This window comes from Musa acuminata, chromosome BXJ1-9 (genome assembly GCF_036884655.1).
Source record: "Musa acuminata AAA Group cultivar baxijiao chromosome BXJ1-9, Cavendish_Baxijiao_AAA, whole genome shotgun sequence".
Taxonomy (NCBI): domain Eukaryota; kingdom Viridiplantae; phylum Streptophyta; class Magnoliopsida; order Zingiberales; family Musaceae; genus Musa; species Musa acuminata.
In genome coordinates, this window is record NC_088335.1 from 17,463,380 (window position 1) to 17,482,371 (window position 18,992).

The following is an 18,992-nucleotide window of genomic DNA, read 5'->3' on the forward strand; positions in this document are numbered from 1 at the left end:
TACGAGTGGATCATCTAATCTTTAATTCCACTCGGCCATTATCGGTCGAAGACGATTGATTCAATCGGAGTCAAGATAGAATCGATTAGAATCGCATGGTTCCACAAGCGTAGGTAGGTGGATTCTGAGGCAGCAACAATTACCGACGGATGGGGGGAGTCACTACTTTGTCAGTGGCCGTATTCGGTGAATGAAAGAAATGTGGCCTTTCAGACACTCGAGTGGTGACAAGGTAACAAGGAGTTTAGAGATGAGATGATAAATGCTACAACTTCAAAACTGCAGCTACCATTGATCGATTACCTATTTCCACCACCTGATCATAATTGTCAAAAAGTCCATTATATTTTATGTTTAGGAGAGCTGTCGATGCTAAATAAAGCAGCAATCGTTTATTTATTATGAATACTTACAATCCAACCGAATGTCAAACTTATGAATCCAAATCGACTCTTGCCGTGTTTGATCCAGTGGTCAAACATACAAATAGAAACGCGAGTGTTATACCTCCCCCTGTGCAAGAAAAAGTCGGAGCAGAAAATTTTTGGGTGGAGACAGTCCAACCCTCTTTCGTGGATCACATCATTTGACTTATAAGCTGTTGTTAGTCTCCATAAGCTTATCTTCCATCCCAATACAATATTAAGTGTTGTACACATCACATTGACCCTTTCCAACTATTTAGATATTAACTTCATTAGCATCCATCCAGAAAATTCCTTCATTTTAACCATGCTTAACTATAGTTAGAATTAGCCAGTTTAATTTTAAAAGATAGATATACAGAAATTTATAAATACTTCAATTTTCTAAAGGTTATTGATGTTATTTAGAGTTTCGACCAACAGGAGATCCATCATACTTACATGTTTAGATTTTTGGGAAGATAGATATATTATATATATAATGAACTTAAATTTAAAGAGATAAATACCAAAAATCACTCGTTTCCGAATAATATATATATTATATGCTTGTAATTTTGTCTAATTCAAGATTATGATTGATCACTTTTATCAAGTTACGAATTGATCTACCTACCCTACGGTTTTGTCAGATGAGAGGGAGAAATGTACGTTTGTTGAGAAGAGGAAAAAGAAAAGTGGGCTGGTCTCCTCAACTCTCCTCCTCCATTTCTTTTTTGTGTTACCTCAGCTTTGGAACATATATATATATATATATATATATATATATATATATATATATATATATATATATATATATATATATATATATATATATGGTCTCTCTAATAGTTCCCATAAGAGACGAGGAGGAGCAAAGTCGAGTGATGACATGAACATGACCCTATTTATTTAATTGCTTCCTCTTTTTCAAAAAAAATATAAAAATTGAGTAAGACCCATCTCTCATCTCAGCCATACAAAATCCAACCAATATAAACCCACACTTAAGTGGGCATGATGATGTGATTGTCCTTTTTTCTGAGAAAAGATGCGAGACATCTTGGTAAATTTTGAATACTTACTTGTTTGGAACTCCTAGAAAGAAAGAGTCCATGACTACTGAGCTCAGATAGATTGAGACATTGTGGTCAAAGAATGTGTTTGGAGTTGAGATTTCATTGGTTCTAGAATATGAACTTATTCCAACATAGGTATCATCATCATCATCAGAGAAATAAACTTGTGGGTTAGCTTTTTCTTTTTCCTTTTTGTGAGGGTCGAAAAGAATCAAGTTCTTGGTATCGGACTATGAACATGGTGCAAACTGTGACCAACCTCCTCCATCATGCCAATCCACGCATTTCAATTTCAAACCATCGTAAGTTAATTACTTTTAAAGATTTTGAAGAATCATTTTAGTTGACAAGTGGCTTCAACATCACAAGATTATTTATTCATTGATTTTTATATTATATTTAATTAAAGAGAATATATCTTCCTTGACCTAAAAGCCACCCCACCCTTCTTGGCTCCAAAATTCAATTAAAAAAAAAATGTCTCAAAGGTCAGTATAATTAAAATTGGATTACATCATGATCTCTATCATCATCATCATCATCATCATCATCATCTTCTTCTTCTTCCTTAGTTATGCTCCTGAATCAATAATAATAGTTACTTGCATCTTAACATGAGGATCAATTTGTATTTTTTTAGGATAACAGTTGACAATAAGAGCTTTCCCAATTTGAATAATACTGAATTGCATCCACATATATAATATATATATATATATATATATAATATAATATACTCAATTTTTGAATCATACTGAAAATTTATCTATATTTTGTTCTTATTTTCTGCCACAATTTATAAAGGTTTTCAATTCAAAATGTTTGCATTAATCTAACAGATACATACAAAGCCCTCTGATTAGAGAATTTTGTGGGGCTACAAAATTAATTTTGTATTTATAACTTATAGTAAAAGCTTATTAAGTCATACTTTCTTTAGGAATGAATATTAGAAGAATAAAGACGGTTTGAAGCTCCAAAAGTATCAAATCCATTCAAAATCTAAATTATTGATTCTTCTTCATCTTTTTCTCTGGAAGAAAGAAGGTAAAAAAAAAATTTATCAATGAAATATTACCACTTTTTTTTTTGTGAATTCGAAGAACATAAAATCACCTAACCTCTTACTTTTCTCTCTCTCTTGAATAATTCTTTTCTTATCATTTGACCACTATCTTTGAAGAATAGCATATAAGTTTTCATATGCATCCAAAACAACCTAATGGAAACTTTCACCTTCAATGCTAACAAAACCCCTACCTACCTCTTTTTTACTTTTTTTTTTATCCTAGCCGTCCGATCCGATCCGATCCGATCCAGCTCGACCGCTTCCGATCAGACGGCTCTTGGCCCGATTGTAGCTAACTCCAAGGAATAATCCGGCAGAATCGTCTATTCGAAAAAGACTCACGAATCACGAGGTCGCTCTCAGTGGGTCCCGCTTCATCGTCACTGCCCACGTGGGATCCATGGACCCAGCGACCCGACCCGGGGAATAGGCGGCACTGGTGATCCACGTGTCATCTCGGTCGCGGCACGCTCCTCGCCACCCCGACGCGCGTGCCCGTTCCGTGCTCCGCCGCTCCCTTTAACGCTCTCCGCTACCGTTAAAAATCACGATGAGACTTAATGATCACGGTTCCGGCTTCCGCGCTTTCCCTCCAGGTTCCCCCAGTTTCGTTGGAGCTGTCCAATTCAATGGATTCCAATTCCATGTCCTTCGCTTCGACCGAACCGGATCTGGGAATCCCCTCCCTGGACACTTGAGCCGGCACAAAATAATGGACCGCACAGTGACTGAATCACCCTCAGAAGCTCATTAATACAATCCCCACCACATCGCGTGGCGGATTCGACGCTTCATTCAGACGATTTTGATCCGGTCGAACCGAACCAGTTCGATCACATCGACTCCCCTGTGACTCTTTAACAAAGTGGGTGATCGGCTATCCACCAACGGCGCACGGAGCCAAATTGGGTCGGCTCAGATGCGCCCGGCCGCCATCGTGCCAACGCGGGCACAACCGTCAATCTGTACAACAGTCGTGAGCATTCTCGTAAATCGACCTGAGCCGGAACCTGAACCGCTCAAGAATGAGTAGCGGAACGACCCGATTTATCTGGAAGGCGGATTGAAATGACGTAAATGCCCATGGAGTGGGCCGTAAGTGCGCGCTTACATGGCCAGTTCTCCTCGGTGGGAAACGGATAGCGGGGCAGGGGGTACACGTGCGACCGCCTCAAATGCCGACGTGGCACCTTCTTTGCACGTGCCGCTCTCCCTCTTATCAACGCCGGGCGAGGTACTCTCTCTCCCAATGGCTCGTTGAAACGCGAATAAGACATTCTAAATACCATAAAAAATCAAAGAAAATAAAAATTAGAGAGAGAGAGAGAGAGAGAGAGAGAGAGAGAGAGGGAGGAGGAAGAGGAGGAGCGATCGAAATCCTTGGAGGTCGCGGGTTTGCGGCGGGGGGGTGCAACCAAAACTCTGGGTCGAATCGGTCGAGGGCGGTTGGCATGGCGATGCCATTTGCCGGAGACGGGGTCCTCGCCCTGATGCCGCAGGAGGTGGTCAACTCGATCGACCCGGCGCCGTCCTCACCGCCGCAGCCGGCGGAGAAGCCGCTCACGGAATCGCCGGACAAGTCCCCAATCCTCGTATTCGTCTATTTCCAGAAGGCCATCCGGTCGGAGCTCGACCGGCTCCACCACGACGCCGTCGAGCTCGCCACCGCCGGCAGTGGCGACGTGAGCTCCCTCGCCGACCGCTGCATCTCCCTCTTCGACATCTACCAGCACCACTGTAACGCCGAGGACGCTGTATGGGTTTCAACCTCTCCTCTCTCTCTCTATCTATTGTTGTCCGTTCTTTCGGTCTTAAAAATCTTGCCTTTTGTGGCTTGGTTGGTGGTCCGAAGTCGCGTCGATAAGATGTTTTGGGTAAAGGGTATTGATTTCATGAGTGAACTGTCGAATTTGTCTGGACGGGGTCTCATGTTTGACTTGCACGTGGATTCACTATGACAGAGATGAAATCAGTGCAATGAACTGGAATTTGAAAAATTCGAGCGAGTGTTGATTGGTGTTGACCATCATTTTTTTTAGCAAATAGGGAAAGAGATTAATGGTTTTAATACATTTAGCTAATTATGAGGTTGTTTGATGTGTTATGAAAAATAATGGCTGTATAGGTCATTGATTCCGGACTTCCTTATATTGTTCGCTTCTGGTGCTTGCTATGGTGATAAAGCTAGTCAGAGTTATTTCTCATAAGATCGAAGATTTGTCACTTAAGTTGTTCTTTATTGGTCAAGTGAATCTTTTTTTCTCTTTTCTTTTTTCGCATGCAGATAGATCCATTTTACATTATTTGGCTTAAGCTTAGTCACGAGATATAGGCTTAAGTTGGTTTTATGCTTACTGGAAGTAAAAAAAAAAAAAATTGTCCTTTTTGGTACTGTAACATGGATAAATGGATGCTACATTAAGAGTGCTTGTCTGCTTATATGTCACTGTTATTGTATAAGTTTAAGTTTCACAATTTTTCTTGTAGGTTATGTGCTTTATATGAGAAATACCTTCACGTATTTCTACTTTGATATTTATCTGACTTTTAAAAGCCGATAGTTGCTTGAACTAGCTTTAAGTTCAGATGGCACCCCTTGTGCTGGCCAGCCACCTGTTGCTGTGCTGGTTTCATCAAAAAACAGTAGGACCAAAGAAGGAAGAAAAACCTTGAACAAAGTAAATCTATAAAAGTTATATGCTATTTAAGAGAAAAAAAAGGTAGATCTGCACAGTCTTTTCACTACCTAAAACAAAAATAAAAAAGGCAGCTTAATTTTTAATTCCCTGTCGTTGGTATTAGATAGTCAAGATTTTTATTTTTTTTTTGCTTCCATTGTTGGGTTTGTTAGTGTGGCTTGCAAAGCATGGCTAGGATGTGGGATCTCTTGTTCTTACTGAAGAGAGCAACAAAGAGTTAGATTGAACAAGAAAGGGTCATTTAAACAGGATTCACATATACAAGTTTAATGCCCTTCTTGTTCAGTCATGCATATCATTTCTTAGTCCCTAAAGATAGTTTGGAGAGTATATGACAAAATGCAGAATTTATATGTCAAATGTTATGCCTGACGTAATCATCTGATACAGGTAATTCTTTTATGTCGGGGTTGTCATCGGAATGGCATCTGTCACCTGATATGGGGTGGCATTCACCTTAATATGTAATCTTAGTTGTTACTCCTGTACATATCGTTGCAATTGGTTCAGGATCAAGGAGTTTTAAAGTAGTGGTTATTGGTTAAACCCACCTAATGTTCTAGAATTAATAAGTAAAATGGATTAGTTAATCTGATCAAAGGAATTTAACTTGGACAACCTAATATAAAATAATCTGACTTGAAGAGACAGTGGAAATGAACCCTTTGTTTTCTTCCTATATAATGCAAAACATTAAAAAGAGGGTCTATGTTACCCAGTCAGATTAGGATATTTTAACCTAGGTATATTGATCGCCAAGTGAAATGCAGACTAAAGAATATGTCATTATCTATTGTGAAAAGAGCATTATTAGTTTATTAGTTTGTTTGCAATTTTTGCATTTCAAAAGGGAAAACACCATGAGAAATCAAGAAGAAAAACGTGGTATTATATAGTACATTCATTGTGTAGACCATTTTCACTTGCATATTCTTGGTTATGGTTTGTCGAAAGCAGTATTAATATGGTATCGTATATGCCATTATAACTCGGGTTGTCTGGAAAAATGAAACCTCCCTTTGCACTATAACCTTTTGGATTCTTAATCCTCCCACATAACATGATACCAATTATATCTGTATATAATGTTTCTAATTGATCATTTGCATACACGAAGCATTTAATTTGAATGAATTATTGATAAAAGTACGTCCGTCAAACTTTTCAGCATCCAACATCAGATGTCCTTATTAGATGAGTTGATTGCAGATTGCATAATTTGGATGAATTGACAAAAGAGTTGGTGTAAGTTAGACCCTGCTGTTTATGTTGGAAACCTATTTTATAAGGAGAATTCCAGTATTTTCTAGAAAGAAATGTAAAATATAGATCCCAGATGAAATGCAGACTAAAGAATATGTTATCTTTTAAGTATATGGAATTCTTTCTCCTTTTATGTAGAATATAATTTAGAAAAAAAATTATACATCTATTAGCAATATGCATAAAACATATAATTATGAATTGCAATTTCTATGCCATTTCATATCCTTATCTGAGGTTATCTGGGTTGGTATATTCATGATTGTAATTCATAGATCTGACCTGAACATAGATGGATCTTCTTTCTCATGTTCTTTTCCAACATGTTTTGTGTTTCTAGCCTGTTGTTAGATCCTATTATATTGGTTTGCATGGTAGAGACATTTTCTAGATGCTGGTAATTGGCAAGAGCCACATAACTTAATCCTTCCCAATCACCTAAATCTTCTATCTTGTGCATGCCCAAGATTTTTTAAAGAGCATTTTTTATGTGATTCTTCTATTTAGAGAAAAAGGTAAAAAGCAAAATCATCTTAACTTGGTTTTGCATATATCTTGCATATGCTGAAGATCTTTTTTCTAGAAGTTGAAATTTATGCTATTTGGCTATTCTAGGTCTATAGCTTTTGGAGAACTTATTCATTCATTTTTTGTCCTTTTTGAGTATTGCTGGTTGGTAGTGACGGAATATATAAAGTAGTTCTTATTTGTTTAGTCTCTATTTCGACCCTTACCAAAGATATCTCAAGTTGGACACCAATTGGAATTTATGTTAGATAGCCTGGTCCTTTTTAAGAGGTTATTTGTGATTTATCAAAAATAATTCAAACAAATATTCTTTCTTAATGGTTGTGACCATGAAGGTAATTAATATGATGTCGTTAACAATGTATATTTTCTTCATGTTTTCAGGTCATCTTTCCGGCTCTTGATACACGTGTCAAGAACGTGGCTAGGACATATTCTCTCGAACATACAGGGGAGAGTCATCTTTTCTATGATGTGTTTGTTCTATTAATTTCACACATGAAAAGTGAGGATCGTCTCTGGAGAGAACTTGATCTTCGTATTGCATCAATAAAAACATCATTTAATCAACAAATGCCCAAGGAAGAAAAGCAGGAATTTGTTTCAGAGGATCATTTTCGAAGAGAATTAGCTTCCCGCACTGGAGTCATAAAAACATCACTTAGCCAGCACATGTCTAAGGAAGAAGAGCAGGTATGTATTTCTTAGATTTTTCCTTTTAATTTTCCTTGTAAGGCAATATAATTTGTTTACTGAAAAACCTGTAGTTTATTTAACTTTTAAGAATTTACTCTAAAGTCAAATAGCAAGAACTTAACAGACAAGACTCTTGATTCATCTATGATTCTTTACAACTTAGATTAGATATGATTAAATTTCATAAATTATTTTGTGATGCAAGGGGCATCATCCAAGGCCCCAAAGCAGCATCAAAGAGGCAATTTCAGTGGCAGAAGGTGGCAACAGACAGCAGAGAGGAGCAGCAACAGCTGCAGCAGAATATCCATGCTGGGCCTAATCCAAATGTAATAGGATTGTTTGGTCTTATCTGGATTGATGAAAGCCTAGACTGGCTGATTCATTGATTGACAAGGAGAATAGGAGGATTTCCCATTTAATTCATGTCTACAGTAAGGATCATTGGCACTCTTAGGACAAGACAGCCTAGTCTGAGTCCTTTTAGATTCCAACAATGGGTGTCCACCCCACTGATTTACAGCAGCAGGGGTGGTCAAGCCTAAGGTCCAGTAGGGGCCTTCAGTGAGGGTGAAAGGCAAAGAAATTTAGTAGTTTCAGCAGGAGTAATTAGTTGTCTTTCTTTTACATCATTTGTGATAAGGACTGGGTAACACTAGTGCTATAGGTAAGTCAGCTCTTTTAAGGTACCATTGAACATCTTTGCTAATATAGCTATTAGTCCAGCAGTAAACATTTTATTTTCATGTCTAATTTTGGTCCTGGGAACTACTTCTCTTCGTCAAACTAGAGAAGCACCTATGAAGGGGTGTAATACCTGAAAAATTGTTAGGGTGGTCCATTTTTGTGTTGTTCATTCTTCAATTCCCAATACCATTTGATGTTTGCTGAAAAACATAAGTCATGGCTAATTAGTTGGTAGTGCTACAGGTCTTCCCCTTGCTAATGGAGAAGTATTCATTTGAAGAGCAGGCTGATTTGGTTTGGGAGTTTTTGTGTAGTATCCCTGTGAATATGATGAAAGAGTTCCTTCCTTGGCTTTCCTCTTCTAGTTCACCTGATGAACATCAGGATATGATCAACTGCATGAGGAAGATAGTACCAAAGGAAAAGCTTCTTAAAAAGGTAATATTCCTCTTCCTGCAAGATTCCTTTTGTGAAAATCCAGATTCATTTTGACTGTCATTATTTCAAAAATAAACATAGGTCATATTCACTTGGATAAAAGACAAATGCATGGCTGACATGGGACGAAATCATGGTGATGAATTTCAGTCGAAGAGTTCTGCACCTGACAGATCTATTGATCACAATGAGAAGCATATCTGTCCATCTGATCTTTCCAGGATTGGAAAAAGAAAACATAAAGAATCAGACAGCAAAATTGTTGATCATCTTGGGTTGTATCCGATAGATGAAATATTGCATTGGCATAATGCTATTAGAAAAGAATTAAATGATATAGCAGAAGGTGCAAGAAAAATACAACTTTCTGGAGATTTTTCTGATTTGTCTGCCTTTAACAAAAGGCTTCAATTTATTGCTGATGTATGCATCTTTCACAGGTAAGAGACGTCATTGTTATTTTTTCTTGCATAGAAGCAGAAGTTCATATAATTTTGGTTAATTGCTCACCTTTTCTTTGATGTTAGCCATATGAAACACAAATAGCCAAAGAAAGCAAACAATGAATTATAGAATGATTGTATTCAAATTTTGAAGATTGCACTTAACCATATTTTTTCATATAAAGAGATGTACTGACTTTGAACAATGCCCTAATACAGAAAGAAGTACAGGAACTTTGTTTGAGATAATGAATTACAATATGTGATAAAAGGGATCAGAAATTTATACCTTCACCTTAATTTTTGAACTTAGTGGCTAGCAGCCATCTATATTTTAGTAATAGTCATTTATGCACATGCAGTTATGCTGAAGATCGAGTAATATTTCCAGCAGTATTAGATGGAATGGAGTCCCTTTTGCAGGAGCATGCAAATGAAAAAATTCAGTTTAACAAGTTTAGGTGCTTAATTGAAGAAATCCAAAGTGCAGGGGCCAATTCTACTTCTGCAGAATTCTACTCAGAATTGTGTTCACATGCTGATCAAATAATGGACACTATTCAGAAGCATTTCCATAACGAGGAAGCTGAGGTAGGCTGATCTTAGAAATGTGAACTCTATAGTTCCTTTTATGAGTATTTGAGTTTTTGCTTTTGTTCTCTGTTAGGTTCTTCCTCTTGCCAGGTTGCGTTTTTCTCCAGAGAAGCAGCGCAAGCTTATGTTCAAAAGTCTGTGTGTTATGCCCTTGAAGTTGTTGGAACGTGTTTTGCCATGGTTTGTTGCAAATCTAAGTGATGAGGAGGCAAGTTCATTTCTCCAGAATATGCACCTAGCTGGTTGGTTGTCCTCTCATGTATTTTATTCTTTATTTTTGCTGCAATTTTCTTCTGTTTTGCAATGATCCATATAAGCTTTATGTTTTGTGACACAGCCTCATCATCTGAATCTGCACTGGTTACATTGTTCTCTGGTTGGGCTTGCAAGGCTCGGAGTGAGGGTATAACCAATTCTGGCAACTTTATATGCCTGACTTCAAAGGCAATCAGTTGCTTTAGTTTCGAAGATAACGCTGAATCAGAAGAAGATTTCAGAGAAAAATTGTGTGTGTGTGCTCGTGTACTTGGTTGTAAGAAAGACTTGACTGCTCTGGGAAGTGAGAAAAATGCCAGACCTGTTAAACGAGGCCACTTTTCAGGATTTTGTGAAAATTCTGGTGAAAGCAATACTTCAAAAGATAATGACATCAATACTATCCCATGTTGCAAAAAGCCCTGCTGTGTGCCAGGTCTAGGAGTTGCTAGCAGTAACATGGGAATAAGTTCACTTGATGCAACAAAATCTTTGCTTCTTTCATCTTACAATTCTTCTGCTCCTTCCTTAAACTCCAGTCTCTTTGTTCCAGAGATGGAATTGAATTCATGTACTAGTGAGAATACTTTGAGGCCGATTGACAACATATTTAAATTTCATAAGGCAATTAGCAAAGATGTGAAGTATTTGGATGATGAATCTGGAAATCTTATACCTTACAATGAAGCCATTCTTCGGCAGTTCAGTGGGAGATTTCGCTTATTGTGGGGTCTATATAGAGCTCATAGTAATGCTGAGGATGATATTGTTTTCCCAGCTTTAGAATCAAGAGAATCTCTTCATAACGTGAGCCATTCATATACCCTTGACCACAAGCAGGAAGAGAAGGTCTTTAAAGATATTTCTGAAGTGCTTTCAGAGCTTTCACAACTGCATGATGGCTTGGTAACAAATGACAATAAGGATGCTGCAAGTGGAAGTAAGTCTGATTCTTCTCTTCATTTAATTGATCAGACAAGGAAACATAATGAGCTTGTCACTAAGCTTCAAGGAATGTGCAAATCTCTACGAGTTACACTGAATAATCATGTCTTCAGAGAAGAGCTTGAGTTATGGCCATTGTTTGACAAACATTTTTCAGTTGATGAGCAAGATAAGATTGTTGGACGAATAATAGGAACAACAGGAGCAGAGGTCCTCCAATCAATGCTACCATGGGTAACTTCTGCTCTTAGTCAAGAGGAACAAAATAAGATGATGGATACATGGAGGCAGGCAACCAAAAATACAATGTTTAATGAGTGGCTAAATGAGTGGTGGAAGGGCTCTCCTCCATTGTCTACATCTTCTGCAGAGAGTTCGAGTCTTCCAAAAGGTCTTTGATTTAATTATGTCTTTCTCTGTTTATACTCTGTGGTTCTTAAAGTCGTGGAACTTATAACTTTGTGCTGACTTTTTTTCACCATATAAATGTTCCATTTAGGTACCGATTACCAAGAAAGTCTTGAGCAATGTGACCAGATGTTCAAGCCTGGTTGGAATGATATATTTAGGATGAATCAGAATGAGCTTGAATCAGAGATACGGAAGGTTTCACGAGATCCAACACTTGATCCACGAAGAAAGGCATATCTTATACAAAACTTAATGACGAGGTTTGTGTTTGTCTGATCTTTTGCACATGATATTGTATTGCACATAAATAAGTAATTCAGATGGATATTGCAGTCGCTGGATAGCAGCTCAGCAGAAATTACCTGAGTCTAGAACTGAGGAAGCTATAGATGAGGAAGATATACCTGGATGCTCTCCATCCTTTCGGTATCCAGATACACAAATCTTTGGCTGTGAGCATTACAAGAGGAACTGCAAACTCCTTGCTGCATGTTGTAACAAGTTATTCACATGCAGATTTTGCCACGACAAAGTTAGTGACCATTCGATGGACAGGTATCATTGTTATTCTTGCTAAAATATTTTATCCATGTGTAAATTCTAATAATACCATGCTCTGCCCTTGTTCCATCATTACTAACATGTTTTGTCTGCTTTTAAAAATTTATATATCCAAGTTGATAAAATGTTAATACCACTGATTTTCAGGAATCCTTTCTTTAATGTGAAAATGAAATTGATTTGTAAGAATACATTTCTACATGTACTGTATTATTGGAGTTGGTTATGAATCACCCAAGACTGTACATTGGAACATAGATTGAGCTTTTATGGTGTTAGCTGTTCTATGGGAATTAAATTGATTTATAGCAAAAAGGCAGTGATGATGATAATCTGTTGTATTTTGACATTTGGATGTAAAATTTTGATACATTCATGTGAGCACTTAGTGTTCAGTAAGACTAAAGTGAGCTGGAACTCAAGCTAATTACTGGTTGAGGTGCATAACTGACTCATTTATTGACAGCACAGATACAACTGTCCACTTTATCTAGGCTGATTCTCATAACAAATATAACATATTGTTAGCCATTAAAAGCTTGTGTTGCCTATTCTTTAAGGAAAGTTTTGTTGTTTTCAGCTTGTTAATGCTAGAGACTATTTTCTATGTTGGATGAGATTGCAGCTTAATGTACATAGCTCGTTGTGGGCTAGTGCTTTCCCTCATTTGATGCCAAGAACCATTTATGTTGTTAGACATGCATGACCTTACTGACATGTCGTAGTTCACTTGCGAGAGCTCTTTATAGGTTGAGTTTGATGCATATTAGTGATGCCCTTACCATTTTAATGTTCCTTGCGTAGGCACACCATTTTCATGTTTATTGCATAGGCACAGTGTCCAAAGTTACTAACCTTTTGTAGTATTGAGTTGGGTTTTTAATTTCGAATGATACCGCTTGTTCTGGTCCGCCAGCAGATCGGTACGCAGACCGCCCGCTACCGGGCGGTATGGGGTTGTTTCTGCCCCGTTACCACACGAAATCGGTCGGTGACGATTGGTTTCGATCGTCGCTGCCCGCTATGGGGCGGTATTTGCCGAGGGAGAAGGAAGAAGAGGGAGAAGAAGAGAGAGAACCTGGAGATCCGGCGCCACTCTTCTTCTACGATCTTGTTCCGTCACCACCCTCCCTTGTCGGATGCCGCAGATGAGATGTCATCTCCTCCTTGTCTGAGGCGATGAGGCCTCGGCGTCGTCGACGACTTCTCCTCATCCGCACGACGAGAAGAAGCCTCAGTGACATCGTCGAGGCTTCGCGGGGAGAAGAAACGAGGCGACGTCTCCCTTTTTTTTTTAATTATATATATATATATATATATATATATATATATCGAGCGGTACGCCAGCGTGTATCGCTCGGTATACTCGAACTGTACCATACTGAGCTAAGCTCGATACTCCGGTACAGTATGAAATTACGAACCTTGGTCTGTAGTACTTGTTATTTACTTATATGGTGCATGCCAATCCACACCTTGCAAGTTTGCATTACAGTTAGCTTTACTTTTAAACTGTACCTAGTTGGTACAGTCTTACTAGCTGTCACTTCATCTTTTATTATGATGTTGGTTACAATTTGATTGGATATGGGTATGGTTGTCTTTTGTCCTGTGTGAGGTACGTCCACTTTGGCTGGTGAGCATGCTTTTGGTAGTTCATGAGGCTCATAGTTTTGTCCTTAGGAAAGATGCTTGAGAAGGAATGAACCATGTTTATGAGTGACAAGTTTGCTTGACTCAGCTGATGTGGGAATTATGGACCCGTATATCCAACTAAAGGTCATTCGGACTTCCAAACATTTGTAGCTTCATGATTTGGCCCATGGAACCTTTTGCTTTAGGACCCAAAATATTGATAAAAGGGCTCCTTTTTTTCTTGGGTGTCCTAGGTTTAATTGAGTCCTTGTTCATGTAGCTTGCATAGGGCTACTCCAATTTTTTTTTTTATATTTTTTAATTGAGTTTATTGGCGTAAGGCTTGTTGTAATTTCAAATTTTATGCACTTACCTCCTCTATGAAAATACCATGTTGTTACTCAAAGGACAAACAGTTTTCGGTCAGTTGGCTAGTGTCCTGATATTGTGATATATTAATACCAATGTTAGTTATAATTTTTACCATTATTTTCTCATCCTTCGCAGAAAAGCAACAACTGAAATGATGTGTATGCGCTGTTTAAAGGTTCAACCAGTTGGCCCAACGTGCAAGACGCCATCCTGTGGTGGTTTCTCAATTGCGAAATATTATTGCAATATCTGCAAGTTTTTTGATGATGAGAGGTTGGTGATGATAGGCTTTCTTATTATTTGACTTTGGCATTTGGAAAAGTGTTTTTATACTTTTTGTTCTATTTTTAACAGAACTTTTGTTAAGTTCTATTTGACTTCTTATACGAAGTATTAAAGTCAGGTATTAAATTTCAAGATGTATCTTTGTGCATAGATATAAATAGCCTTAAGGGAAGTCTATTAATTCAAATACTCCTAATCTACCAAATAGTGTCTACCTCAGCACATCAACATATTGTTTATATTTGAAATTTCTTAGAGATAAAATTTGTTGCATCCTGCACAACAGTTTCTTTTGCTGCCAGCAATTGATCTTCTTTTCTGTGGCAATGACTTCTGATATAGGTGAAGTTTATTTGTTTCCGTCCACTTCATTGAGTAATAGCTGTTGTTATCATTCTTGAGAAACAATTGGGTCCTTCTAGATTGACAAGAGAAGGTTTGCATCTTTCTTCTTTCTTTGGGTGCTCAAATTTTGTCTAGTCATATGAAGTTGATGTTTAAGATATATAAAAAATTGCCATATTCCTTGGGATATATAAAGAAACCCCATATTCTTTTTCCTTCTCCTTGGATTCATCTGGATTTCTAGTCATCTTACACGTAGTGTGAAAACCACATTTTACATCAACAATTCTGGTTGTATATACTAATTCAGTTATCAATTTCTTTTTGTAATTTAAGGCTGAGGAATTTCAATGTAGATACTCCTGAAGGTTCTTCACATGTGTTTTAAAAATATTTAGCAAATAAATATTCTTTCCAGCTCACTTAGCTTCAAGTTCCTTCACATTCCTACATAGATAAGTAATAATTGCATAATTGGTTGTGTCAGCCAAAAAAGTTGTTAAAAAGGAAAAGCAAGACAAATAGATAAAAGAGTTGAAGAATGAGAAGTTTCCTAATGCTGCAACAATTGCTTATGTTTCAAGTAGTTAATGCTGCAACATTTTTATTTCAGGACAGTGTACCACTGCCCATTTTGCAACTTGTGTCGTGTTGGAAAAGGACTTGGCATAGACTTCTTTCATTGTATGACATGCAATTGTTGCTTGGGAATGAGATTAAAAGAACACAAATGTCGTGAGAAAGGTCTAGAGACAAATTGCCCAATTTGTTGTGATTTTCTATTTACATCAAGTGAAGCAGTCAGAGCTTTGCCGTGTGGACATTTCATGCACTCAGCATGCTTCCAAGTATGTTCTTATTCCTGTTAAGTTTCTTTTTCTTTTGAGAATTTTTTACCAGCTATATTGTCCTCCATTTCTTTGACCGAGAGAAGTTTGGTTGATAACCAGCTTTTTTCTCTCTATTTTTGTCTAGGCCTATACTTGCAGTCATTACATATGCCCAATTTGCAGCAAATCCTTGGGAGACATGGCTGTAAGATATTGATATTTCTTCCATGACTAAGCATCGAGTTACATTTCATTTGTTTGCATAATTAATTTCGAGAGCTTCACATTATACATGTTGGATATACTATAGTCCCTTTGTTCTCAAACCCTGTAAAATAGATGAAACAATGAATATAGTTCCTATTGTGATTTCGTGTGTAAGCATGAGTGCATAAGCACATGTGTGTGCAGGCACATAGGCATCTGCTTGTATGAATCCAATCATTTGACCCCATTTTGTGGTGCTAGATACTTGAACATAATATTAAAGCTAAATTGCTGTCTGGCATGTTTTATTTTTCCCTATTATTTCCTGACATACTGCACAAAATCTTGATCCCTAATCTTTCTTAATTATGATGACTATGTTCATTGCTTCTTTAGCTGAAGTTCTGTAAACTTGAGCTTATTGATTATGAGTTCCATCTTTTTTCATTGTATATTATTATCCATACCACAATAAGTTATAATTTTGATTGCTTATAAATAATAAAACATTCTTCTCTTTTCTTTAAATTTGTGTAGACAATTAGATTATGAGATGTGACAAAATCTAGAATCATATGTTCCACTTATTTTTTTAATCTTTATACCTATTTATTATATTTAAACCTTCAACTGTGCCATGTTTCTTTTCCCATATGCTCATTTAAATCCCTTTTGATGAAAAGTTCCTCAATTGCCAATGTTCCTAAGAGGTTCTATCTCTATTTTCCTAGACACCCTGCTTGATCTGATCGCTTAGTTTTATTCAAGTATCCACATAATGTATCACTTTCACTAACATAATTTCCAAAACTAGTACTCTATTATTGGTTCATTTTGCCTTTCCAACACATGGGTTGTTCCAATCTGGTTTGGCTTCGGACTGTCTGGGGGGATCATTGAGATCAACTGTTGATCATAGAAATCCAAGATGATTCTGGTAATCCAAGTCAAAAGTTTTTAATCTTGAATTGGTACTGATACCAGTAACAGACCAGTAGGTTACTGGTACAGTTGGGAAAATTGTGTCAGCAATCAGCATGACACTTGTTGATTGGTATGGGTTTGGCTAGGGTAGGGAAAGAGATGAGGGTCGTGGTGGCGGCAGCGAAGGAGTTCCAAGAGGTGATTAAGACGAGAGGCTGCAGTGGAAACAGAAGAGAGAAAGGGAAGGAAATAGAAAAAGACTGTTGTCATCAACTATAAAAAACAGAAATTGAAGAAAACTCTACTCATAATCAGCCTGTATAGCTTGGTACCAATCAACTTGTCACTCGATAAGTTGGGTTCAGTTAGTTTACCAGGCAGTATAAGCTCTGTTTTCAATTGGACCGAGCGAAATTGCCTGGTCTTTGTATTAACTGACCATCAGAATGGTAATATACTGATTCGTAACAACTGGTTTGGTCAATTTTTTAGATCTTGATCCAATACCAACCATCAAACTAATTCTGGTTGGTGTCAGCTGGTTCTAGATGATATCCAGCCAATCACAGTTATCCCAAATTATTTTTGACTGATCATGTCAATCATGACCAAGTTTTGTTTGATTGCTGTTGTTTACTACTATTGATTCAATTGATATAACCAATCTGAACTTGTCGTCATCCTAAATCACACAATCAATCTCAAACCTAATTAGGGATCCTGCAAATCTTGCTTCAATTCTTTAGTGAAATTTATTTGTTTTCCTTTTCTTTATATCAAAGTTCATAGATGTGACTTTTAGTTTCTTTAGATTTTCCAGATACTTTTGTTGTATCATATAATTTTAACTCCTTCCTGAAAGTTTCTGATATTACAATTTTACATATTTACCGTACCAGTGCAGACATTGGAATAACCTTAATCTTCACAATGTATGGGTGACCTTTTAACCTGTTATTTTTCTTTGAAACATCCCTCCATGAAGATGCCATGCATTATTTCCGGGTGACAATCTAATCCCAACAATGTAATTACCTGAGAACAAAAATTTCAGCTGTGAGCTACCAAAGACAACTGTCCTTGCTATGTAGAGTTTCACAAATGGGTTTCACAATGAGCATTCCTAGGTAGAGTTCCTTCTAGTCATTTACATAACAACATATTTGAACCTTGTATCATAAGCATGCAAAATGACAATTGAAAACATGTGTGTTTGCTAGAGTATATTTGACAGAAGACATTATTCTGCAATGTTCTTCGGCTTTCTTCCCTTCATACTGGAAACACGATTTATTCGTGCAGGTATACTTCGGCATGCTTGATGCTTTATTGGCTGCTGAAGAGCTTCCTGAGGAGTACTGGGATCGGTGTCAGGTAACAGACAACTATCTCTATATGTCTTGCTTGACACAGAACTGATTACTTATAATACGGTAATCTTCAGGACATACTATGTAATGACTGTGGTAAAAAGGGCACATCTCACTTCCACTGGCTTTACCACAAATGTGGCTTTTGTGGTTCGTACAACACAAGGGTGATCAAGACCGATGCAATCAACTGCTCCACATCAGATCGGTGAATGAATCCCTTGTTTCTCTTTCTGGTTTTCGATTTCCCCTTTCAGGTGTGTATATATATTATGCACTTAGCAGCAACTTTTTATGCCTTTGCTGTAGCACTCGTAGTTAGTTCATAGTATGTCCATTTATTTTTCCCACAAATGCAGAAAAATGCGAGTATTCGTCTGGAAAATGTTTTAATATAAATCAAACAGGCTTTCCCCATTTATTTGTAATTTTTTTTTTTTTTTTGTCTATGCAAGCAGAAATTTGGGATCTTTTCAACTCATTGTGTTATCTGGGAATCCAAATAATTTTTGAAATGAAAATCCTTTGGATCTGCTTCTGGCAATTTTTATATTATGCGATTATCTGAATTCTCCTGTTAAATTATTAGCATCATGAAACTTTTTTTTTGTCATGCTGTCTTAACTAGAACATTGAACTGTTGAGGCCAATGTTAGTTGAAGTTGGTAGGAAACCCCTGTTTCGAATTTGTCTGCTGAACTTCCAAATGCGACATAGGAATTATCATACATATTACGTGCCATTTGACTTTGCTTCTTTAGCAAACCCCGCCTCAAGAAATCAAAGATCATGAGATCTCTATGCATCTTACAAAGGCTGCTTGCTTCATGATGCGCCTGATCTGATCGGATACGTTAATGATCATGGACAATAGAGTCGAATCACTGATCTTGCCATTTTTGTTGAAATGAATTAATTTTCTAAATCTTGTGAATATACGAAAGAGTGATTT

The 18,992-nt window shown here is 37.3% G+C and overlaps 1 protein-coding gene across 1 annotated transcript; it reads left to right on the forward strand.

Annotated features, from left to right (window-relative positions):
* Positions 1-3,836: 3,836 nt before the first annotated feature.
* Positions 3,837-18,457, forward strand: LOC135593401 (zinc finger protein BRUTUS-like). Its single transcript, XM_065083392.1, has 14 exons — positions 3,837-4,306; positions 7,427-7,735; positions 8,669-8,863; positions 8,945-9,303; positions 9,669-9,897; positions 9,974-10,142; positions 10,238-11,491; positions 11,600-11,771; positions 11,845-12,066; positions 14,215-14,352; positions 15,323-15,557; positions 15,685-15,744; positions 17,973-18,044; positions 18,115-18,457. Exons 1-14 carry the CDS (start codon positions 4,004-4,006, stop codon positions 18,250-18,252), a joined length of 3,855 nt encoding a protein of 1,284 aa, XP_064939464.1. The 5' UTR covers positions 3,837-4,003; the 3' UTR covers positions 18,253-18,457.
* Positions 18,458-18,992: the final 535 nt, after the last annotated feature.

Excerpts from the sequence above, each read along its gene's own strand:
- LOC135593401 (XM_065083392.1), top strand. The coding sequence starts at position 4,004 with ATGGCGATGCCATTTGCCGGAGACGGGGTCCTCGCCCTGATGCCGCAG. Across the intron at positions 12,067-14,214 it reads AGTGACCATTCGATGGACAG|AAAAGCAACAACTGAAATGA; the intron begins GTATCATTGTTA and ends CATCCTTCGCAG. Across the intron at positions 14,353-15,322 it reads AAGTTTTTTGATGATGAGAG|GACAGTGTACCACTGCCCAT; the intron begins GTTGGTGATGAT and ends TTTTTATTTCAG.